Below are 25,368 nucleotides of genomic sequence, written 5' to 3' on the forward strand. Positions count from 1 at the left end.
TGTACATTAATAAACATGTATATTACACATTTTAAATGTTTATATACTGCTTATAAATGCTAAATAATGATAAAAGAAACTACAGTTGTGTTCTGGAAATATATAATGTAAATACTTAGTTCTGTCAGTTTCTTGTTGCTCTGTATAATTTAAAGGGAGCTGACAAAAACAATGAATATGAAAAGGGTAGGTGTGATAAGCTGAGGCTTCAGACTACACATTTTCAGTCCTGTTTTTTTATGCTAAGGAAGAAGGAAAAAAAATCATTAACTCAATGTTTCTTAATGTCTACCTACCAGTATATTCGTGTTTTGTAAGTTGGAAAGTGACCGAAATAAACTAAACTAAGCTAGGAAGTTATTGTGTTTGTTATGGCAGATTAAATTTGCAGAGCTCAGAACAGATGATATATTCATGTTTTTGGCAGTGTCACATAATATGTAAGACATTATGTTATTTTCTGAAAAATGCTGTTTCACCAAAACAACCTAACTCATATGACATGAATTCTGACAAACCCATACTTAATATCAATCAGTAAATATTAAGCAGTAAACAATGATTGGACCCTGCCTCATAAAAACAGTATTATATTTAGTTTTTCTTTGTCAACTAAATATATAAACTGATAAATGAATCAGTTCATCAGTCTGATCAGTCACAGTGTTTTAACTACTGTGTACTCATAAATATATTCATTGGACTTCAGGATAAACCAGCAGTAAAAATTTCCAGTCATGTCATTCATCATCTCAACGTCTCATATTTCTCCGGGGGAAGTAAGATAAGATGCATCCATCATGCTTGCAGCTTGCAGGTTCCTGAATGTTGTAAAAATTCTCCCCACCCTGGAGCAGGAGGAGTGAAACCAGGGAAGGGCAGGTAGGTGTGAAGCAAGATCTGTCCCAACCTGCATTGTTGGATCACAGTCCGCAGCCCTCCGCTTCCTCCTCCCATAACGCTTGTTATTCTAACCATGGCAGTGACATCAGATCTCCCAGCACTTTAATTTCGCAAGACTTAGCCAGCATCCAAGTCATGACAAGGTTCCTGAAAGACTATGAGTAGGAAGGTGTTGGGGAACTAAAGGGAGAGTTTGTCTCTCTTTGGAAATCTTAAAGGAGGTGAGCACCGTGAGAAAGTGTGTGTGTGTGTTAGTGTGTGGTGAATGATGGTCGAGTCAGCAGTGAGCGTGGGACAACTGTAGCACCTAGTATCACTTAGAAAAGGCTTTGAGGACCAATGAGAGAGGAGCAGTGAGACTTTAACAGGTAAGACTCGTGTAATAAATCCTGCTTGGCACACTGCTTTCTGTGTGAGGTCCACAGTGATTCTCCTCAAGTTATTTTGATAATGTGGAAAAATCCACTGTGGCATTTTAATGTAGTCTGTATTTCCCTTGGCCTTAATTTTAATCCCATGCTGCCAAAGACAGAATACTTTCCTGTGGTTATTCTTAATAAGTGGCTCAGGTTTTCCTTTTGTCTTTGATCTGGGAAATGAATTCAGAATTTTCAGCTGAATCTTTACAGATTTTCTCCGTCTGTTCATAATTGAGTTTCTGGTGCTTTTCACACTGCGGGGCTGAGTGGATTTGTTGGCATCTCTTTTGGTTATTAATATGTGTTTTCTCCTCAGGGAAACATTTAAATATTTACAATATTTTATTCACACCTTTCTCTGTCTCGTTTCAGGTGCCAGTCTACATCGCCGTGCCCTGCTCTCGCTGCCAGTCAGGGGCAGAGCCAGCAGCCTCTCCTCAGTGACGGTGAGAACTCTGGGAAGCAAAGCAGGTACGTCAGGACTGACGGGAGGTTCCTGGTACGTGCTGGCTGGAGCAGCAAGACCCTGTGCAGCAGTGCGTCTCTCACAGGTGACACCGACTTCCAAGGCCGTCTCACCAAGTCAAAGAGCATCAGCTGCCTGGACAACAGGCTCTCCATCTATAAGCCCCCGAGTCAGACCAAGTCCTGTCAGGAAAGTCAGGAGCAGAAGGAGAAAAAAGGGGATCTCTCCTCGGGCGATGGACTTAATGGTCGTCCCCTGAGCTGGAGCACACTCTCGCTGGCACCTTCCTCCAACCAAAGCCACAGACGCACCCTTTCTCTCACCCGCTCAGTAGCAGGTGTTCCCCCCGCCACAATCCGCAAAAAGATCTCAGAATGGGAATGCCGCAGGGTGTCTCTGCCTAGGATGAGCTTGTGTCTGGATAAAAGAGGAGGAGAGCGTGTAGGGGGCAGTGAGGGCTGCCCCAGCCTGCTCTCTTCTCCCTGTAGTGAGAAAACGTTTGACTTTAAGGGGGTTCGCAGGATGAGCACAGCTTTCTCAGAATGTTCCTACACAGAGGAAGAGGAAGGAGTTTCAGACAAAGACGGCCTAGGTCGCTTCCAGAAAAGGACAGGCAAAACAGAGTCGTCAGGAGCATTTGTACGTTCCCTGTCGGCTCGGAAGGAGACATCAGCGGTTCTCAACAGGATACAAAAGATAGAGCAGGCCCTGAAGGAGAATCCCAGCCCATCCCCTCCACGTTATCTGAGTAATTGCTATGCTCCTGACAAGACAAGACAAAAGTCTTTTGTTATTGGTGACGACTTGGACAGTACATGCACCAGTAAGCGCAGCAGCATTTGCTCAGTGGCCACAGAACCAGATGCTGTTTTGGTGTCTGATAAGCTCTCTAAACTCAGACAAAGATTTAGTGTGAGCTCAGTCAGGTCTGAGAGCCCAGAACCACCGAGCCAGCAGACCTCTGTCGGCACACCGGTCAACCCCTTACCTAAGCCCAAACGCACTTTTGAGTACGACGCCAAACGAGACCAGAAGGGTGTGTCGCCAGCTAATGGACTACCTCCAAACAGAACCTCTGAGTCTCCCCCGCCTCTGCCCTCGACCCCTGCACCCAGCATGACACGAACGGTGAAGATCGAGGGGAGCACCCCAGTGAGGTCGCAGGACAGGTGAGGATATCAGTGGTCTGTGTCTCGGCCACTAATCTGTATCAAATGCAGTTTCTTTGTGATGTCGTTGTGAAATTCAGTGTTTAACAGCAGACCGCCAAAGCCTTTGGTGCCACAGCAATCTCTGGCCCCATGTTACTTTAAATAAAAGTGATTATAATGATTTTTACCTAGTAAGTTATACAGGTTTTAAATGAGGAAGAAAGAAGGCTCTGGTAGTCAGTTAGTACACGGTATCTGCCTACACTGAGCTGAGGTACCGAAAACTGTATCAGGAGAGAAAAAGTTGGATCGGTGCATCCCTTTTGAATCTGTTTAGATGTCTTTGGAAAGTTATTTTAGTAATTTTGTTACCTATCAGACAGACGAACCTGGATCCCGAGCCAAGAGTTTGCTTTATTGGTCTTCTAAGTTACTGCTCAGTGTGTCTGGTTGTGGTGTTGGCGTGATCTACTCTGGTTCTCCTACGTTTGTTAGAATTTGAAGCAGAGATCAGTGTTGAATCAGTTATGTTTTAAAAAAGACCACTGAAGAATCATATATTTTTTTAAATTAAGATAAAAAGTACAGAGTTCTCGTCACCCAAACTGTCCTAAATTAATCAAATTGAATCATGTCATCACAGGTTTATCATGAGACAAATGCCTACTAGGGGCCAGATGCCTAAAACTCCATGTATATTCACAACTAAAACTATTTACCCACAAAGAAAGAAATTTGAAAACGCGTTCTTTTCTTCAGATTTATAAAGCCATGTGTACACCTGATTGTGTTTCATAAAACTCAATCATTGTGACATTGGGTGCACGTGAACAAGTCTCATTTCCACACCCACAGTTTGCCATAAATGGATGTAGAAAAACTGCTCAACATTAGTTTGCATATACTTGTGCAATTTTACCATTCATTAGACTCGTCAATGAGAAATATGGTAACGAAATCACAATTTCACCAACTGCGTCACATCACAGGGCTCTCCAACGCTGCCAAAGCAGCTGTAATTACTCACATCTGTGGACATCTGTAGCATCTGTACAACAAACTCATTACATGTCTGCAATCATAAGAAGGATCAATGATTCATTCATGGTGCTCATGTTGTACCTGACTTTACAAAGGGTGCCACAGGTAAAAATTAAATGATGACTAACAGGGAGAGAAATGTCAATAAAAATCATTATGAAATTCATCACTCGTAGTTTAAAATTAACCTTATAAATGTGCCATTGATTGACATTTTACAGAGCGCTGTGCAGCCTTCAAAAATAATAGCCCTACCAAAATAAGTGAAATTGGCAAACAACCTAAAAACCTCCTCGTCACATCCCCCGCAGCTATCTGAGCTAAAACCACGTGTATGCCTGGTTTTAAGAATGCGTGAGGTGCACACACTCTTGCTGCTCGTTCTTCCTTTATAAATACCAGTTTATGTGTGGGTCAAGGTGTGTGCATGGCTTTTGTGCATACACATCATTTATGCATCTGGCCCCAGGTATCATAAAAGCAGCTCATACTAAAAATAACTGATTTATTATACAGAGCATTTGAAATGTCAGTCTTTCCAGAAATTCACTTTGGTCCATTAAAAGACTTGACATTTTACACACACCACCAAATCTACAGTATATTCTTACTCTAACAGATGTTCACTCAAACTTTGCCTCTAACTGAATATACTCTATGAATATCTTATAGAAACCAGTGAAATCCAACACTGGATTGTTGTGCCCCTTTGTTGCATTAACATTAGCTGAATCTTGGATCCTGTCTGCTCTTGTTTTTCTTCTTAACTTATAGCTCTCACGATCAGAAGGCCTCAGCTTTTTTTTTTTACGTGAGGGTGGGGCCTCTCCAGATTGTCCCTATGTAAAATAGGGATGAAATCCTTAAATGTTCATCCCTTGGACTCTGTGTTTAACATTCCTGTGGCTCCAGCAATTTCAGGCCAACCTTAAAAGCCACAAGCTGTCGATGGCGCGACATGACCGTACTGTAGATCCCAGCACTAATGTAGCAAAGTTCCTCTGCAGTGCCTTGTGACATGTGATGTGTGACTTTACACTGTGCAGGGAACACTGAGTAATAGTATATGTTATGTTTACTTATCAGGAAGTTCCTCGTGATCGGAGAACATGGTGTTTTTGTTTTTCTGTGTTTTATAATTAGTGGCTCCTCGTTTAAGGTTTTTTACGGGATGAGACAAAGGTTTGGACTTTCTCTGTTCCTAGTTAGCGAGTGGAGGAGAAGTAAAGCTGGCCGTCTGGACTATTTTTAAAACCATCTGGACTTTTTCTGTTTACTCTCGTCTGTCTACCTCACATTGTTTCTTCTGCTCATTGAGTGCGTCATCTGATTAGTGTGTGTATGGAACCAAACGTGAGTACATTTATCATCTCAGTTATGTCTACATGCTATGCCCTTTGTACCTTTCGCTTCAAGTTAAGATTGTTTCCGGGAAAAGTTAAAGGTCATGATTCTTGTTTCAGTGTATGCCACAGTGTGTGGCTGGAGCCTTATTAGTTGACATTATTGGCTTGTGGCTTGTGTAATTGTTGGCTTCTGGCTGTTTGTCTGGACTGCAGGGACCCTTGCTATTGGTTAATGTATTTACATCTACATGACTGGTATTGTAGCAGTAAAATTATTAGTTTAATTAGGCCTTCTTTAGGTCACATTATCGAGCTAACATCTTATTATGTATTTCCTGCTGGCTGTTCATTTAACATTACTCATGTAGCCTATATACATTTGTCTAATGACTGCTTTATTTTGAGCTCTTTCTGCAGCACACTGAAACAGCTGTATAGTTTAGAAAAAAGTTTGATAAACTGATAAACTTTAGTGTTTTTTCTAAAATATACACTAACTCAGAATTTAATGCCTGCAACATGTTACAAAAAGTTAGGACAGGGGCAACAGAAGACTGGGGAAGTTGTTGAATGCTCATAAAACACCTGTTTGGACACTTCCACAGGTAAACACGTTCACTAGTAACAAATGATAGTATGGCTTATAGCTATGTTAGGGGCATTCTCGAAAGGCTCAGGTGTTCAAAAGCAAGGATGGTCACTTTGTGAAAAACTGTATGGACAACCAGTCCAGCAGTTTGAGAATAATGTTTATTTAGGGATTTAGGGATTTTACCATCTACAATCCATAATATCATTATAAGATTCAGAGAATTCACAGAAATATCTGCACGTAAGGGGCAAGGCTGAAAACCAACATCGAATGCCTGTGACCTTTGACCCCTCAGTCAGCACTGCATTAAAAACTGACCTGATTGTGTAAGGGATATTACCACATGAGCTTGGGAACAATTTGGAAAGCCATTGTCGGTAAACACAGTTTGTTGCTGTGTCTACAAGTGCAAGTTAAGACTCCACCATGCAAAGTGAAAGCCAAATGTCAACAACACCACCACCAACCTCTCTGGGCCTGAGCTCATCCGAGAGGGACTGACAAAAAATGGAAAAGTGTGCTGTGGTGTGATGAGTGCACATTTCGAATTGTTTTTGGAAATTATGGATGTAAAGTCCCCCGGGCTAAAAAGGACAAGGACCATCCAGATTGTTACCAGCACCATGTTCAAAAGCCAGTATCTGTGATGGTATGAGGGGGTGTTAGTACCCATGACATCACAGGTAACTTGCTCATCTGTGAAGGCTCCATAAATGCTGAAAGGTACATAAAGGTTTTGGAGCAACATATGCTGCCATCCAGACACTTCCCTGCTTCCTATTAACACATTGCTGAGCCACATTCTGTGTTGTAAAAGAGTGCTGGTACTCAACTGACCTGCCTGCAGTCTAGACCTGATTTCCATTAAATATGTGAGGCACATTGTAAAGCACAAAATGCAGCAATGCAGACCCCGAACTTCTTAGCAGCTGAAGTTGTATGTCAAGCAAGAATGGGAAAGAATTTCACTTTCAAAACTTCAACAATTATTGTCCTCAGTTTCCAAACACTTACTGAGCATTGTTAAAGGAAAAGATGATGTAATCTAGTGGTAAACATGCCCCTGTGCCAACTTTTTTGGAACTTATCGCAGGCATCAAATTCAGAATGAGTGTATACTTCTAGAAAAAAATAGTACGTTTATGAGTTTGAACATGAAATATCTTATCTCTGGACTGTATTCAATTGAATATAGGTCAACAAGAATTTGCAAATCATTGCATTCTGTTTTTATTTATGTTTTACACAGCATGCCAACTTTTTTGAACTGGGGTAGTTTTAAACATGCACCCTCCTATACCTGCAACCTCAGCCTCAGTGTCTCTTTGTATCACATCCTCTTTATCCAGTTACTCACTCACCTGAGGTCCCCTGATCTCATTCACTGACACTTGGTGACTTTCTTCCGTGTAATTATGTGTATGTGACTATGTAACATCTTACATTCTTTTCATTTCTTCCCAGGGAGTCGTGTGAGTCGGAGGATGCTACGAGTCTGCCATCTTCATATCCATCCTCACCCACAGAGAATGGCACGCTAACCACAGACACACGGAGCCGACCCACTTCCAAAAGCACTTTAGAGGAAAATGCCTATGAGGACATAGTAGGTAAGCGCACTGGTTCACTGGCTTTGAAAACAGGAGAGAGGACCTTCATGTCACTTTGATCAGTCACTAGTTTCTGTCTGACACGGGTCAAATAATCAGTTAGTTGATCAGCAGAAAACTAATTGGCAACTTCTTTTGATAAATGATTAATTGCACAAGTAACTTTTTAAAATGAAAATGACTTAAAGGGGCAAAAAGCGAAATCGTTTCACCGCTAGGTTTGCTGTTGTGCACTGCCTGTAGACCAAAACAACGTGTGTCATGAGCCACACCTCCCTCTACCTCTGCTCTCTGCCTGGCGGGCTCACGGGCTCATGACTCCGGCTCACGCAGAAGAGTAGGAACGTTAGCGTTAGCTCCTGGAGTTAGCACTAGACCTACTACGGCTACTGGAGTAACTTACAGCTATGGTGCGCTTCTACCAGCTCTTCTAGTCACTGAGCCTTGCCTCCATCTCAGCAAATATATTACATTTATTACAGGTACCATCATCATTGAAGTAGGCAGGGAAATAGCTAAACACAGCCGCCAGGGCGTGGGGGTGGGGGGATTCACATGAATGTACATGAACGCCCAGCCGGACTGGCTTGTAAACAAGGGGCTGGAGACCAACACAGAGAGAGGTTGTGTGACATCATGCTATACTCCAGATGAAATTACACCTCTAGTTCTTCACATAGCAATTTTTTTTAGGAATGATGAATTTCGCTTATTGCCCCTTTAATATTTCTGGTATTAGCTTCTTGAATGTGTATATTTGCTGGTTTTAGGCCCTGATCAGATAGTGTGTTTTGCAGGGTTTAAAGCGCTAGGTGCACCACGCCACTTTTTTTGTTGAGGCCTACCCTGATCAGACAGAGCGCTTTTTGCAGCTTGCTCCTTCTTTTTTTTTAATTGTTACTGGGCAACCACTGAATCATCTGTCCTTGGCTTCACGGCTATTTTGCTCTGAAGTGAACTCATCTTAAAATCTGCATTAAAAATCTACATGATTGTACATGAGACCCACAGATAGAGGAGAAATCACAGTGAGTGCCACCAGCTGGAGCTTCGCCACCAGCTGGAGCTTCGCCTTTTAGGATGAATCGAGTACAGTTTGGCAATCTGCTGTGAGTGGTCAGTCCTGATTACAGGTGTTAAAAAGTTAGAAAGTAGTTAAGCCTACAATTTTTTCAGGTATATCTTGCAGCTTGCCTAGTAGGGCCACGTTAGCTTAACATGCTACCACTTGTTGTCATCGCCAGCTACTAATTAATGTGGCTGGACAATGGGAAAAAACAGCAATGACGCTGGACACTTTTTACGTTAAGACTTGAAGTTTTTTCAACCCAAGGCATTCAGGGAGCTCATGCAAAAACTCAAGGAGCATAGAGCGGAAAAGCACAAGGCACTCAGCAATGAAAAAGCAACAAACAAAATGCTTCACTTTAATTGAAAGTCATTACAAAGAGCCACACCAGGCTGCTGAAATGTGTTCTGTTTGACAGGTATTTAGTCTTGCATGACATTAAACTGAATGTCTTTGTGTTTTGTTGGTCGCCCAAAACAAGACATGTGAATACATCAGATTGGGCTTTTGGAAGATGTGGATGGACATTTTTTTGGATGGTTTTATGATATTATGGGCCAGACAAGTGATTGATTGAAAGAGGAAATAATTGTCAAATGGATTGATAGTGGAAAGAATTATTAGTTGCTGCCCTGAAACAATTCAGTGCACCTCATACCTAAACAATCGTGATTTTTAGACACTGGTTATAAGTAGAGTTGTAATCTGAAAGTTGTCCTTCAAAGGTCAAGATGAAACATTAAAGTTACTCAGCTGTAACTCATTGACTCACACACTGTGAGGGAGTATTTATGACACATACAGTACAGGCCAAAAGTTTGGACACACCTTCTCATTCAATGCGTTTTCTTTATTTCCATGACTATTTACATTTTAGATTCTCACTGAAGGCATCAAAACTATGAATGAACACATGTGGAGTTATGTACTTAACAAAAAAAGGTGAAATAACTGAAAACATGTTTTATATTCTAGTTTCTTCAAAATAGCCACCTTTTGCTCTGATTACTGCTTTGCACACTCTTGGCATTCTCTCCATGAGCTTCAAGAGGTAGTCACCTGAAATGGTTTTCCAACAGTCTTGAAGGAGTTCCCAGAGGTGTTTAGCACTTGTTGGCCCCTTTGCCTTCACTCTGCGGTCCAGCTCACCCCAAACCATCTCGATTGGGTTCAGGTCCGGTGACTGTGGAGGCCAGGTCATCTGCCGCAGCACTCCATCACTCTCCTTCTTGGTCAAATAGCCCTTACACAGCCTGGAGGTGTGTTTGGGGTCATTGTCCTGTTGAAAAATAAATGATCGTCCAACTAAACGCAAAGCGGATGGGATGGCATGTCGCTGCAGGATGCTGTGGTAGCCATGCTGGTTCAGTGTGCCTTCAATTTTGAATAAATCCCCAACAGTGTCACCAGCAAAACACCCCCACACCATCACACCTCCTCCTCCATGCTTCACAGTGGGAACCAGGCATATGGAATCCATCCGTTCACCTTTTCTGCGTCTCACAAAGACACGGCGGTTGGAACCAAAGATCTCAAATTTGGACTCATCAGAACAAAGCACAGATTTCCACTGGTCTAATGTCCATTCCTTGTGTTTCTTGGCCCAAACAAATCTCTTCTGCTTGTTGCCTCTCCTTAGCAGTGGTTTCCTAGCAGCTATTTGACCATGAAGGCCTGATTTGCGCAGTCTCCTCTTAACAGTTGTTCTAGAGATGGGTCTGCTGCTAGAACTCTGTGTGGCATTCATCTGGTCTCTGATCTGAGCTGCTGTTAACTTGCGATTTCTGAGGCTGGTGACTCAGATGAACTTATCCTCAGAAGCAGAGGTGACTCTTGGTCTTCCTTTCCTGGGTCGGTCCTCATGTGTGCCAGTTTCGTTGTAGCGCTTGATGGTTTTTGCGACTCCATTTGGGGACACATTTAAAGTTTTTGCAATTTTCCGGACTGACTGACCTTCATTTCTTAAAGTAATGATGGCCACTCGTTTTTCTTTAGTTAGCTGATTGGTTCTTGCCATAATATGAATTTTAACAGTTGTCCAATAGGGCTGTCGGCTGTCTATTAACCTGACTTCTGCACAACACAACTGATGGTCCCAACCCCATTGATAAAGCAAGAAATTCCACTAATTAACCCTGATAAGGCACACCTGTGAAGTGGAAACCATTTCAGGTGACTACCTCTTGAAGCTCATGGAGAGAATGCCAAGAGTGTGCAAAGCAGTAATCAGATCAAAGGGTGGCTATTTTGAAGAAACTAGAATATAAAACATGTTTTCAGTTATTTCACCTTTTTTTGTTAAGTACATAACTCCACATGTGTTCATTCATAGTTTTGATGCCTTCAGTGAGAATCTAAAATGTAAATAGTCATGGAAATAAAGAAAACGCATTGAATGAGAAGGTGTGTCCAAACTTTTGGCCTGTACTGTATGTTGTATTTATGACTTCAGCTTTACTGACGTGTTTACTGTAATTGACAGTACTGACACTTGGATTAAATATAAGGTGACATTTCCTTCTATGAGAAGATCTCAACTCCCAAATAAGAAAATGTGTTAGTTTGTGTTCAAAACCTTCTACGAAGAATAAAAACATACATAACATGGTTATTTTGAATGCAACAGTGACCTTAGAAGACAGTAGGCAGATGTTTTAGTGAAAGTGATAGTCCCATGCAGCATGGCCTAATGAAATAAAACTGTGAGAGTAGCTCTTCCTGCATCTGCCTCATGTAGACTTTCAGCCTGAGTGTGAGATTAATGGACAACATGTGGTTGTATAGGTTGTATTTTGCTGTAAAGGCTGTCTGGTCGTCTACCAAACTTGCGGTAAAGAAGATCTGTATTTTGATCGTTGAACATCAGCATTCCACAGTGGCACGTTTTGTGTCTTGCTGTACACAGGATCGACTCAAGTGTTCTCGAATGTGAGATAATGTGTGTATGAAATGCTGGTCTTGTTGAGGAGCCAAATTCCTTTCCACTAGAAAATGACCCCAGGCCTTCTGCCCGGTCCAATTGCCAGCTCCCCCAGTGCATACTTAATGTGGTGGAAATGTGTGTCAGTGTGAGTATGGTCTCATGATGAAGCTTGAATTTCAGATCCAGTAAAAAGTTTTCACGCTGTGAAATATTCTTCATGATAAAAACTGACCAAATAAGGTTATGAAGTATTACATTACATCATGGTTATTTCTACAAGTAGCTGCATTGTTCTCAAATCGATGATCAGTGTTGTGCTCATTTTTTTTTTTTTTTTGTCTTTTGAAGCTGAGGATGTGCAGTCGTCTCAGGGAGAGCGTCAGGGCATGCCTAATTTTCATGTGAATCCCAACAAAGTCCCCATTGTTCACCCAGCACTGTGAGTGTGGAGTTTGCAGTTTGGAGACACAACTTTTGCCAGTCTCTCTTTGTTCCTTGACAAGGACATTGTCTTTGAGCAAGTTTGAAATTGCTCCAGCTATTTCAAACAAAGCTTTCAAACGTGAGTCCTTATGGAGGAGAGCACTGGTTTCCACTACCGCTATGCACAGTGGTTTACAGGTCAGATGATCCATGTGAGAAGCAACCACAGCAGTAAATGAGCCATGTTTTGGTCCCTCTGTGCCCCTATTTTAACAGGCATTTCATACAGAGAACCAGAAAAAAACATGTTGGCTTCCTCAGCCGCCTTTGTGGGACATTCATTTGGTACCTGTGCTTAATGCCAGGTGTTTACCTTAAGTGATTTGTAACCCGTGTAACCCGTAACAGTGTTTCTAGAGCTGAATGATGGATTGTGATATTAGGGGACTGTTTTAAGTGCTTTTGACGAGTGTGGTTGATACATGGAGTGTCAATGAGTGATCTGTTTACAGGCAGATGAATCACACCCTGTGCTAACACGATGATTCAGCTGTCTGCATCATCGTCTTGTTCAAACTCCCAGCTTTGTGTTCGCTGACGTAGTTTTCCCAAGTGTTTCCTGCTCAGAGGCCCTGTCTACACGCGTATAGATATCTTTGAAAATGGGTATTTTTCCCCTCCTTTACAAAACATAATTCTGTCCACACAACCTTTATTTTACAAGATATTTCTGTCGACACTAGAGCACAGAAACGACTCCAAATGCTCGCCAGCATTGGCTGTCTTCAGCCGTCTCCCTCATCATCATAAAGGTAGTTAAGTGTACAGGCTAACGTTACCTTTTTACCAACTGGAGATATCATTACTGTTGATTCCTGTTCAATTAAAAAGGGTAAAAGAGCTCACTCAAACATACCAGTGATGCTCTGGACATATGAAAGTTTTTCCTCCACTTCTCATCGACAACAACCCCACCATCTGCTAGTTGGACCGTGCCGTCAAATTGGCAGATGGTGGGACAGAAACCATCGTTTCTGGCTGACTTTAAACTGTGGACGCTGAGGTGGAGCAGAAACACTGGGTGTACCATACGCCTCCATTTGTCCATGAAGTGGTTCAGTAATACTAAGTTTAAGTGTTAAGTTAGATCAAGCAGTGGTAACAAAACTGGTAGTCTGCCATTGTTGTTCCTGTTACTAGCATATACTCATTACACAAAGCAACAATAGGCAACAATAGGCATGTGTTACTGACACACAGTAACTGGAGTTTTGAGAAATCTGCAACTTAGAAGGCGTTTCTTTTAATGACCTGAAACTAAAACGAAAATATCTGTACATGTGTAGACAAGGCCTTACTCTTGTGAATAAATGTAAGCGACTATCTAGCGCCCCAATCAAACAGAAGCATTTTGCAGGTTGCAAAACACAAGGCGTGCTGCGCTGCCTTTTTAAAAAATTGAATGCCACTAGTGAAAAAAAACGCTTGCTGTGCCTTATTATTATGGCCAGGCAATCATGAACTCACCTCCTTATTCTTCCCTTCCCGTGTATTCAATCTACCCTTTATTTATTTATTTTAGCTATTTGACAGTAAACAGTATCTAGTTTCTAAAATGTTGAGGCAGAGGATACTTGCTGTCGCACTGGTTGAGGGTGAGAGGATGTCAGCAAATAGTTTGTTGGGCACAGGGAAACTGAGATTTGCGTGGGTACATGAGACCCTAAGAAAGATTGTGGATCACGGGGAATACCACCAGTTGGTCCAGGAGCTTCACCTCCATGATGGCTGTTTCCAGGCATATTTTAGGATGACTCGGGGACAATTTGACAACCTGCTGTCTATTGTTGGGCCGTACAGCTCTGGGTATGCTGCAACCACTTCCACTAGTTTCTCATCCATTGTTTACCAACTGTAAACTTGTTGTTGTGACCACTACAGAAGGCCCGCCGCCTCTCAAATCGTCTGCTCGGACAATGGGAAAAAAGATGACGGAAAAGAGATGGCATGGGGTGTTTTACCACTTCGAGTTGAAGTTTTTTCAACTCGAGCAGTTCAGAGCACTGCAGCAAAAATGCCAGTAGTAATGCAAAAACCATGAGCAAAAAGCTCCATTCTCATTAAAAACAACTACTAAAAGGCACCTCCACCTCCTAAAACCCCTTCTGTGTGATTGGGGCCTAGTGCATGTAGTGAGTGATTCAGTTTTTAATAAAGCTACACTCACACAGCTACATACACAGCTGGATCTGTGATCCTGTTATCCTTTGGTTTAAAATGTAAAATGTGCCATGTGAATTCTCCTACGTACTTTCACTAGTGTGGTCACAAGCAGCCTTCATGATGGACACACTGTATGGTTTGTGGTGCCGCCAACTGTTTTTACTAAACTGTAAGCTATTTTTTCATCCTATGCACATTCCTGTTTTACGACTGAATCGGTGAGCGGTGCCACTATACTTTAGCTCGTCCACTTTATAGCGTAAGCTGATACTGACGCTGTTGGTATAGTTTGTTCTGTGCCTCGCCCTGCCCAGAGAGCCCATTGTGTACACAGAAATGCACAATCACAGTGTGCAGCCGAGGTGTGTCCACTCCCTGCATAATACTGTGTGTCTGGGGGTGTGTTACAGAGAGATCTGGATGTTTGTAATCAGAGGAGTAGATTAGTACCCTCCAGTACATAAGCAGCTATGCAGACATATCATTTTCCCAGCAGGTTCTCATTACAGTATTGCTTCAGTTTAATGGAGTTGCAGCACAACGTGGGGTCACACTAAGCCCTCTTATTCTGCTCCTCAGCTTTAATGATGCACAGAAAATCACTTCAGTGGACTAATTTACTGTGTGACACGACACAAGGCTCTGAGGAGCCCTGGCAGTATGTGTGCGTGGGTGTGTGTATTTACCTCGGACAGGTTCAATAATTAACCTTAAAATAGATAACTGAACAAAGCTGTGCCTGTAGGTTACTCTAAGATGTTTTTAAAACACACACTCATTGTTTGAGATGCCGAGTTCACTGGGTTTTCCGCTAATATACTCAGGAAGAAGGAGCACAGCTACCAAATAGATTTCTTCTTCTTTTCCTTTCTACTGACAGATAACACTGCTTTTCTTTCTTTGAAAAAGTTCCCCTCATGCATTTCAACGCCATCTGGCTCTGTTTTTATTCTTCGCTGTGGTTTCTTCACTTTCTCACAACCTTTTTCAGACCTTGCCAAAAAGCTATTCTCAGAGCACATGTCTGAATAGACATGGACTGTGGCGTTACACAAGTTTTCTCTTTATTGAAGTTGGCCCTCTGCCAGGTGACATCAGTGAGAGCTGCACAGCGCTCTGTAATGTTCCTTTTCTTTACTTTTCTGCTATCATTTAGTCACTGAAGTGCATCTAAAGAGCAGTGGCGACGTCTGTGCTCATTGTAACTTCTTGAGACACAGTGATGCATTTAAAAAGATGTTTGTCTTTAAAATCAGTTGACAGTTTAGACGCTCGTCTGAGTTTAAACTGTGGTTTTTAAACCTTATTGCCTGTGCCTTATTTGCAAGTCCAATATATGTTAAAGCACATGGCATGCAAGTTTTTTTGTGTGTATGTGTATTTCAACAGTTATCATAACCATAAATGTGAACATTAAAGGAGCAGTGTGTAGGTTTAGTGCCATCTAGGGTGAGGATTGCAGATTGAAACCAGCTGAAACTTTTCCTATGTGCCAAGTATGAACTCCTGGTTAGGATTCCTCCTGTATTTATTGTTCAGGAGGTTTTTGCCGGAAGCTGAATTATCTGCAGAGGTCTCCTCCGCTCCAAAGCAAACAGACCAGGTGATTAGAACCAGTAAAAACACTGAACAAAGCAGTTTCATGTTGCAAATCAGTGTTTCTCCGATGCTGTTCAGCTCATCACAGACGTGCTGCTAGCCTAGCACCTGCTAATGTGTGTTCACTTTTTTTCTGCAATAACTTCAGAAGTTCAGACGTTCAGGGTTTTTTTTTTAGCAGGAGCTGAAATATCTGCAGAGGTCTCTCTCTCTTCAGAACAAACAGATCTGATGATTTAAACCATTGAAAACACTGAATAAAGCAGCTTTATGTTAAAAATTATTGTTTTTCCGAAGCTGTTCAGCTCATCGGGGAGGGGTTGCTAAGTACAGTGGCTGACACAAAGACAAAAAAATGCAAAAACACGAGTGGCCCTATCTAGAGCCAGTATTTGATTTGTCCATTCAGGGCTACTGTAGAAACAAGCCTGTGTAACATGGTGACTTTGTAGACAACCCTGCTTCATATGCACATATAAACAGCTCCTTCTAAAGTGAGGAAAACACAACAATTCCTATTTTCAAGTGATCATACTCGAATACTCAATGAAAACATACTTTCTGTATTCCATTTTTGCCAGTATAACCCCCTAAATCCTACACACTGGCCCTTAAAAATATAACTCCTCTAAGTCTAAGTCTAAGAAGATGATCCTCCTCCTTCTCTCACAGCAGACAGTTGGCATGCCTGGACAGTGACTCACCAGCAGTGTTGTGTCCAGAAGTTTCAGCTGGGCCCACTGGGGCCTGTGGGGCCCATTGCCAACAGTAACTGTTTTGAAAAAAGGGAGTTCACTTGAGCCAGCCGGGAGCGACCTTTGACTTACCTTTCATGACTCATCTCTTTTCCGACTAACTATAGGGAGGCCCTCTTGTGCCTCTGACACGTTTCCCTGGCCCAGTTTACCCTTTTTGACCCCAGTCTTGTCTGTTTTCTGTTGAAAACATCCTCTGTCCATGGACAGTTGCTGCTGTCTGACATTATATTTGAGCTGCACTGAATACTGACTTCATCCCCACAGAGAAGGAGAACCCATATGAGGATGTTGACCTGAAGCGGAAGAGTTTGGGTCGGAAGTCGTGTCTGGTGGAGAGCAACAGATCGTGGACCACCATGGACAGGAAGCTGAACTCTCCACCTCAGGTAAGAAGTCACAAGTCTGTTGGGATCAACAATACTGATGTGTTTTCCTGTAGTAAACATAACACATATGTTCTCCTGTTGTAATGTGAATCCCCTCATTAGGTGTTAGTGCCTGGACAAGATCTTGTAAAGAATCTTGCACTTCATTTCTGTCACTACAGGAAACAGTTTGATATGTTTAGACCTGGTGATTCTCCACAGAAAGGCCCATCTGGCCTCCTCACTTAGAAACACTTGTCTCACGCTACAAAGGGAAGACACCTATGGTTACCGAATGGTTTAATAGTCCAGCAAATGCTCCTTGAGCAGCTACGTTGTCAGGAATTTAGCGGGAGAGAAACTACTCTATCTGTTTATAGTGCAGCCAAACAAACTCATGTAATTTAGATCAAGAAGTCAGTCACTAAGCTGCTTTTTTCCCCACCATGACAATAGTTTTCTACAAAGGCAGGGCACAGCAAAGTATGCTACCTTGTTGAGGAGTTGTAGGTTTGCAGCCTGTCACCCTGCAGCTCTTAATCTAACAGCTCTATGTGGCTGGTCCTTCTCTCAGCTTAAAGGAATACTTCATCTCCCAAGTGACCATTTGTTTATCAGTCACTCACCCCATGTTACTTTGAATTTGGGAAGAATTCTGTATTGTTTTTTTTTCATGCCTCCACAGTGAATAAAGAATCCAAAAACTGAGAAAATTCTGGATGAATTTATTTTATTTTCTTAGGGGTCCAAGTTTAACAGCAGTAAAACTATATTAAAACATCTGTTTAGAAACAATCACACAACTCGTGCAGTATAATCCAAGTCTCATTTATCCAGTTATTCCTTCTCAAACAGACAGCCCTTTCTTTTAAGTGACTGAACTACAAGTAAACTAATCTACACTCTCTTCAAAGCCAGACTCCATTGACAGCATCAGAATTTTTATCTCATCCCCAACAACACAGGAGCTGCTGCTCTACCACTGCCTCAATCAGTTAGTTTGTGTTATTGTGTGACTTTGATGAATCAGAACTAACCCTTTAAATCCCTTTATTTTCTCTCAGCGTAACACAGAGTGAGTAATTGATATACAAATGGTCGTTTGCAGGGTGAAGTATTCCTTTAAAGTGACCACGCTTGTTTTCATTTTTGATGAGTCGCCTCTGTGAGCGCTAACCTCCGAGACAAATGCATTTCCTGTGACTGCTTCGCCATAATAGCCACCCTGTGTTCCCGTTAATGCTTGTAATTCTTTTAATGTTTGATTTGCTTAGACAGTCACCTAATGGAGCTCTGATTCAGTGTAAAGAGAGTGAACAGTAAACAGTAAGGCTGATGTCCCTGAGATAAAATTAGAAGTGGTAGCGCTGGATTATATATGTGCATTATGTTGTGTAAATCCCCTGTTCATTAGGCAGCAATTGGGATCTGGCACAGAAATGGTGGACCCCGCAACTAACACTTAAAACTACTGCATATTTTACCTTTAAATGAGGGTTTGACCTCATGAAACTCTTAAAAAGTGTAACATGAAGTGGAAGTTTTGTTCACACAATGTAATGGCTATAGAATAATGAAACCAACAGCGAGTAGATTGGTTCTCTATAAGCCTCACTTTGACTATGCATTTCTATCTTTCACTGGGTACAAACTCCCTGGGAAATGAAGGCTTTTACAGCAAAAAGGAAGTGCTTCAACCATTGAGCAACCAAAACAAGAAGAGGATAGTGCTTTTGTTATCCCCAGTAGCTATCGAGAGCTATTCCCAGATACTAATGAGTATCGGTGTTAGTTCTTTGCAGTTACTATTCCTAGTAGTGGAAATGGTGGACTGTGGTGTAGCCAGAGTAACTGTGGAAAACAAAATGCAGTGTGTCCTCACACAACTCGCAATCGCACAACTCGTGCAGTATAATCCAAGTCTCATTTATCCAGTTATTCCTTCTCAAACAGACAGCCCTTTCTTTTAAGTGACTGAACTACAAGTGTTCTTGTAGCTGTTAGGCTTTGAGAAAAATGGAGAGTGATCTGGATGCATTTGCAAAAACACTAATACTCCTCGGAAAGTCGGGGGGAGTTTAAATGTGGTGTTCCTACTTTTAAAGCAAAGTATCGTGAATGAACGCACTTGGTTGACTATTTTTACGAATAAGTGGAATAAATAAACCGACCTCTCCGTCTTCTTTCTCTCTGACTAGTTGCCTTCCAAACCCAGTAGCCAGTCCCTACGCCTCCCTGGTCCATGTGACAGGAAGAGCCACCGGATGTCACAGTTGTCCAAACGCTACAGCCACGATGAAATGCTGCTGCTCCACCAGAGGGGTATATCAACGTCACCTTGTGGCCTGCTGGATGATAGCCTCTCTAGCACCAGTGATACTATGGCCTCACACAGGCACTGGAGGATCCCCAAGGTACACACTACTAGATCCTACACAAACACCTGCACTAAGTCCTCGCAGAGCTCCGACTGCGCTCTCTTTCCTGTCCTGCTTCACAGACCAGCTCAGGTTTCTGTAGGCACCGAGTCAGAGGCAGAGCAGCTCTGGATCACTTGTAACTCCTCAGTCTGGAAGAGACATTTTCAAAACACAGTGCCTTGATGGGCTTTATTACCACTTGGGTTTCTCTTGTGGTACTTTTTCTCAAGAACTTGCATTGAAGCTTTTCAGTAACCCTTAAAGCACAGCACTGTATTACTTTTGGCCAGGAACACCACGTACTTCTTCTATACTTAGGATCAAAAGAAACAAAACTTCAGATCCCCCAACAGAGAACTTCCTCTTTCTAATGTTTACAGCTGGTCCAGAGGATCAACTCCATTTACTGCACTAAACGTGGGAAGAAGAGGCTGAAGAAGCTCTCCATGTCCAATGTTGAGACTGCATCTCTGAGAGGTAAGGGCTCTCTTTATTCCCTTTATCCACTGGCCAGATAAGCGAGTAAATATTTGTGTCTTAGCCACCCACATAGAGTTCTTGCTGTGTCCTTCTTGTGACATAAACACATGTTTGTGAAATTGCCCTCTGACCTGTAGAAAACGTTCTTGTCTGTCTCATGTCTGCCTCCAGATGACAACAGTGAGAGTGAGAGTGACTCTGATGACAGGTTCAAAGGTGAGTGACCACAGCATTTATATTTGCAGTGGTTAGGTGCTACAATTCCGTCAGCTCTGAAATGTTTTGAGCTGTTTTTCTCAGTAGTTGTGCAACAGCTTCCCAGTTTTGTTTTTAACAAGTGACCCTGCATTTGCCATATGCAGGGATTACTAGTAAACCACACAACATTTATCTCCTGTCTCAGTAACAGGAATACTTATGTGATTTAGTGATGTTTTCTCTCTGTTTTGGAGTGAGAGTGTTGGAGATATTGGCCGTAGAGATGTCTGCCTTCTCTTGAATATAATGGAACTAGATGACGCTCGGCTTGTGCTGCTCAAAGTGCCAAAAAATAAAAAAATAAATAAAAAATTCAACAGCAATGTCTGTTTCAAAAATCATGATGTGGTTACTCAAGGTAATCCACAGACCTTGTTGTGAGCAGTTTCATGCAGGAACTATTTTCTTTCCACTGAGCTACTCTTGTTAACTGTATCACTGCGCAGAAGGAAGTGTGCATCTACTCATGATTGAGAGGCTCTTGCTTGTGACAGCGCCAGATGTAAACATTAATGGTGTCCTCCTTGGCTGAGCTCTAACGATTGCTAGCTCAGCGGTGCTAGGTGAGCTAGCAGTGGATGTACGCTTTCTTCTGTGCAGTGGTTGGCGGGTGTACTTCAGCAGAAAGAAAATAGTTTGTACATGAAACTGCTCACAACAAGGTCTGTGGATTATCTTGAGACATGATTTCTAGAAAAAGACATAGTTGTTGAAATTTTTACAATTATTTCTTTGGTGCTTTGAACACCACAAGCAGAGTGCCATCTAGTGCCATTGTATTTGAACGAAGGCAGGCATCTCTTCGGCCGATTTCTCCAACACTCTACAACTCACACCCAAACAACCTAGATTGTTAATTATTACCACAGGTAAAAGAAGAAATTTGTATTTTGGATTTCGGGGTGAGCTCTCACTTTAATGTTTGTTTTCTTCCTCAGCTCACACCCAAAGGTTGTTGAAACTGCAGTCCATCCTGCGACGTGCCCCCAGCTACCGCACGCTGGAGCTGCAGCTCATCGAGTGGCAGGAGAGAGAACTCTTTGAGTATTTTGTGGTTGTGTCTTTAAAAAAGAAACCCAGCAAAAACTCCTACTCCCCAGAGGTCACCTACCAGTTCCCCAAGGTAAAAGCATGACATGTATAACTGAATAAATCCCATAAAATGCATCAAAGGACCTCAAGTGTTTTAGCTCAGGAATTAGAAATCAGAAATACGATGCATCATTGTAGACTGTCATCCAAATCTTACACTGGGTGAGAGACATGTTATTATAATTCTTTAGACTAATGCTGTTGACAGCAAGGAGTGACTTTAAAAACACCTGCTGTGGTGTGTTAGTCTGTTCAGATAGCTGCTTAAGATGGCATGGTTTGGGAACATGTCAGCCCTAAAGCTGAATGTAATCAATTTGTAGTTAAAAGCCAAGAACTTATTATTTTGATAATAGTAATTTTGATGAGCAGATCAGCAGAGCTCATACACATCATGTAGTATGTGTCAGCAGAACAGACAGCAGCTTTCAAAACTTGACACAATTAATGACAGTTAATATTGTGTGAGTGGAGACGATGGTGGAGATGAACTGTTGATTTTCAGAAACATGTAATCCGGTTAAGTCAAATTTGGACAGTCCTAAAGATGTAAATGTTAATTCCACTGATAAAGCAGGTCAGAGTTATCTAGAAATAACTTGCCAGAACAAGATCTGACTGTGTACTGTGGGCTTTCCCGCTCTGAGCTGAAAATGATGACGATGATGTGTTACGTCAGACGGTCACCCATGCCAATTTTTTTTTTAATTTCAACTGAAGTAAAAATCTAAATTTATATGAGCTCTTCACACTTGATTGAGCAGGTTGTTGACAATTTAAAGCTGTCCTGGTAATTAAGATCTATAATAACATAGAGCCCGGGGAGTCTGGGAGCCTGCTCACAGTTAAAAATAACAGGAACCATTTCTGCTACAGGGAAGTGTTTTTAGTTATTCCAAGATATATTTTAAAGTTATTTAGATTTGATTCCTCAAGTTATTTAGATTTGGTTCCTCAGAAGTGTCCTGCGGGAGAAATACATCTCTGCCAGCCAGGGGAAACACTTACTCTGTTGAGTTAATGAGAACCGTAGGAGGCAAAGGTTTAACCTTGTATGGGAGAAATGGTCGTCTGGTCATCTATTGGTCACGCTAACATCCATGGGGATCTTTTAAAAAAGACACAGTTATCTGAAGGAGAATGAGCTGACTGAAATTCCTCTCCTCTCACAGCTAGAGAGGCCCACCAAGCAGATGAGGGAGGCAGAGCAGAGACTCAAAGCCATTCCTCAGTTCTGTTTCCCAGATGCAAAAGACTGGAGTCCTGTATCTGAGTACGCCAGGTATGGTGAAGAATCTTTGTAATTCAGTGATTTGTTTTTACTAGCTGGTCTATTTAAAGGTGCAGTGTGTTGGATGCAGTGACATCTATTAGTAGTAACTATGTTTTCATGATTTTATTATCACCTCGAAATAAGAATTGTTGTGTTTTTGTTACCTTTGAATGAGCCATTTATATCATACAATATGGAGAACATCCTCCTCCACAGAGTCCACTGTGTTGTTCTACAGTATCCCAAAAAGGACAAATCAAACACTGGCTCTAGAAAGGGGCACTCGCATTTTATATTCTTGTGTCATCCACTGTAATTCTCCTACACGCTTGGCACAAGGGAGTTTAAGTTGTGCAACCTCACCAATAAATGCCACTAAATTCTACACACTGGAGCTTTGGAGGTGCTCCAGCAATGTAGCATTGCATTTCCATATAGTTGGGGGGGCTTGTGAGAGACTTTATTAACAATTAAGAATAGCAACACTAATCTGCCCTAATAATTTTTCCACGTTATTTTTAGGACATGTTGATTTTCAGGCAAAGCGTCCTGATAAATATATATTTGGTGTTTTGATATCCGCTTGCAAAAAGGCCCTCAATTCAATTCAATTCAATTTAAATTTGATCTGAATAGCCCAATATCACACATTGGAATTTGCCCCAGAGAACAGTAAACAATCCATATAACAAACATTATTTCAGACCACAAGGTGCTGACTACCTGCTGACTTCCTGAACCCCCCGTAATACAGGAATGGATAGATTTAGTGAATGCTATCTGTCATGGATTGATTACAGCTGGACAGATTTGTGGATGTATTGACTGAATGACCCTATGATGCTGTTTATTTTTGCAAGCACTGATTTCTATTATGCTTTTTCTCAAGTCTCCCTCTGACATAATTTTCGTTGTTCTTATGTGCACACTTATTCTCTCACAAAATGTCTAAGTTCTTAAATTATTAAAAAATCCGAACAGCAGGAGAAATAATTTTCCATCTGTCCTGATGTATGTTTTGTAATATAAACTTCTGTCCCAAAGTAAAGAATTAAAAATAAAAGAACAATAGAAATAAAAGCAGCAGAAGCACATATCTTAACATCTAGCCCCTGGGGTTAATTAAATAACTCTGGATTTATCCAACACACCCATAAAACAAATCCGAAGCGTCTTAAGTGTAATTGTCTTCATGTGTCTTTGTGTCAGTCTCATGTGCGTACATTTGTTTTTTGCTACAGTGAGACCTTCTCCTTCATGTTGACTGGAGAGGACGGCAGCAGGAGGTTTGGGTACTGCAGACGCCTGCTGGTAAGCCACCGTTCAACCCCTCTTCCTCTGCTCCCTGTTCACACCCTGCTGAGCCCTGTTTGTTGTGACAGACCTTTTTTTATGTGAACATGTGATACAGTTTTCCTCTGGGGCCGCTGATACATACCATCCACACTGGCAGGAAACAGATCATGTAAAGCACAAAAAGCAAAGAAAAACAGTGCTCATGAGCAAAACAAAAACAAAACTGCATGAGTGTGGTTTAATATTAAATATGTGAAACTGTTATTATACATTTCAATTCAAAATTAACAGAAAGGAACACAGTAGCTACACACTATTTAAATAATGTTAATACTGCAGACACTCAGCCATAGTCATAAAGTGTGTACAAATATAATAAGTTATGTTAAAAATGCAGTTAGGATTGACTCATTGAGTTTAATGAGAGTTTCCCAGGAGAGGCGAAACAAAGACAAACCATGAAAAATCCTAACGTTGTCATTGTGGAGCATTTCCTCTTCATAATGAGGCCGGAGTGCACTTTGAAGTTTTTTTGTTGAGCTTCCCATTTAGCTTGCGGGCAGAGCGCATGACTGTGTGGGATTCTGTGAATGTGGTGGTGATTTTGTTTGCCGTTTGGTATTTCTGAGTATGTTTACAGTACCTCAGTGTGTACGTTCTCAGAGGTTTACTGGGAGTGTCTTCACTGCTGTGAATGTGTGTGTGCTGGATGACCACCAGATGTTTTAGTGAATTCTTGGACCAGACAAAAAGATGTTTTCAAACCTGACCTGCTGTGTTGATCCGAGGTTCATCTTGATAGAAGCAGATTTTAATGAAGGTAGAGGAAGAGGTGAGCTGCTCTCCTCCAGTAACTTTGTTTCCTCCCCGACCAGCCGTTGGCAGTAACAGAGCATTCCTGAGGACTTGAATCAAGCTCCACATAGTTGATTTAATCATCCATTTGGAAAAGCGGAGGAGAAACAAGAGGAGAAAATTGTATACCTAATATGGACAAGTGGATTGGCGGTTCTTGAGTGCTTGTGCTCATTTGTGTCTGTGTGTTTGAGTGTCTGCGTCTCAAAGCACATAATGGTGTGTGAGTGTACAGAGGACGCTAGATATGATCAGCAGGAGCAGATAAACCACCTGTGTTTAGGAAGTCTGTATCCACATAAAAGACTTTCACCTCAGATCGCAGCTGAGATTTAAAGACTAAAAAAGCCTCTGTATTTAAACAACTTACCTACACATGATATTATCATGGTCTACAGGTAAATAAAGGTCTGTGACTCTTTATTTATTTGTATTTAAATTAGTTAAATTTCACACAGTTGACATTGATCAGACTTTTTTTGCACTGGTTCTTTGACGTTACTGTCGTAACTTTTATAAGAATAACTTTTTGTCATATTTGCTGAACCCGTCACTACATCCACACAGCAGTTCATGAGACAGATGATCTGTGGAAAAAAAAATTCCTGTGCGTTCTTGTGTTCCTTATAATGGCCTTACCATGGTGCACTGACAACAAACATTCAGAGCCGAGGACTCTCCAACGCAGCTGTGAGTCATGTCAATCACTGCTCGTAAACTGAGTTCAAAATGTCAAATTAGGCAGCTCTGCTCAAATATGAATCAAGATTCTGTTATTGCATTGCCTATTTCTCATCTCAAATGTT

The 25,368-nt window shown here is 41.7% G+C and overlaps 1 protein-coding gene across 3 annotated transcripts in view; it reads left to right on the plus strand.

Moving 5' to 3' along the window:
* Positions 1 to 25,368, plus strand: part of dennd2b (DENN domain containing 2B) — a 74,711-nt gene that overhangs the window by 26,901 nt on the left and 22,442 nt on the right. For all 3 annotated transcript variants that reach the window (XM_049598136.1, XM_049598144.1, XM_049598127.1), the window contains exons 3-11: positions 1,695 to 2,957; positions 7,383 to 7,528; positions 16,788 to 16,909; positions 19,087 to 19,302; positions 19,689 to 19,785; positions 19,960 to 20,004; positions 20,985 to 21,169; positions 22,311 to 22,420; positions 23,653 to 23,722. In XM_049598136.1, coding sequence (XP_049454093.1) covers positions 1,695 to 2,957; positions 7,383 to 7,528; positions 16,788 to 16,909; positions 19,087 to 19,302; positions 19,689 to 19,785; positions 19,960 to 20,004; positions 20,985 to 21,169; positions 22,311 to 22,420; positions 23,653 to 23,722 — 2,254 coding nt within the window. The remainder of the gene's footprint in view (positions 1 to 1,694; positions 2,958 to 7,382; positions 7,529 to 16,787; positions 16,910 to 19,086; positions 19,303 to 19,688; positions 19,786 to 19,959; positions 20,005 to 20,984; positions 21,170 to 22,310; positions 22,421 to 23,652; positions 23,723 to 25,368) is intronic.

Source organism: Epinephelus fuscoguttatus, linkage group LG2, assembly GCF_011397635.1.
Source record: "Epinephelus fuscoguttatus linkage group LG2, E.fuscoguttatus.final_Chr_v1".
NCBI lineage: Eukaryota > Metazoa > Chordata > Actinopteri > Perciformes > Serranidae > Epinephelus > Epinephelus fuscoguttatus.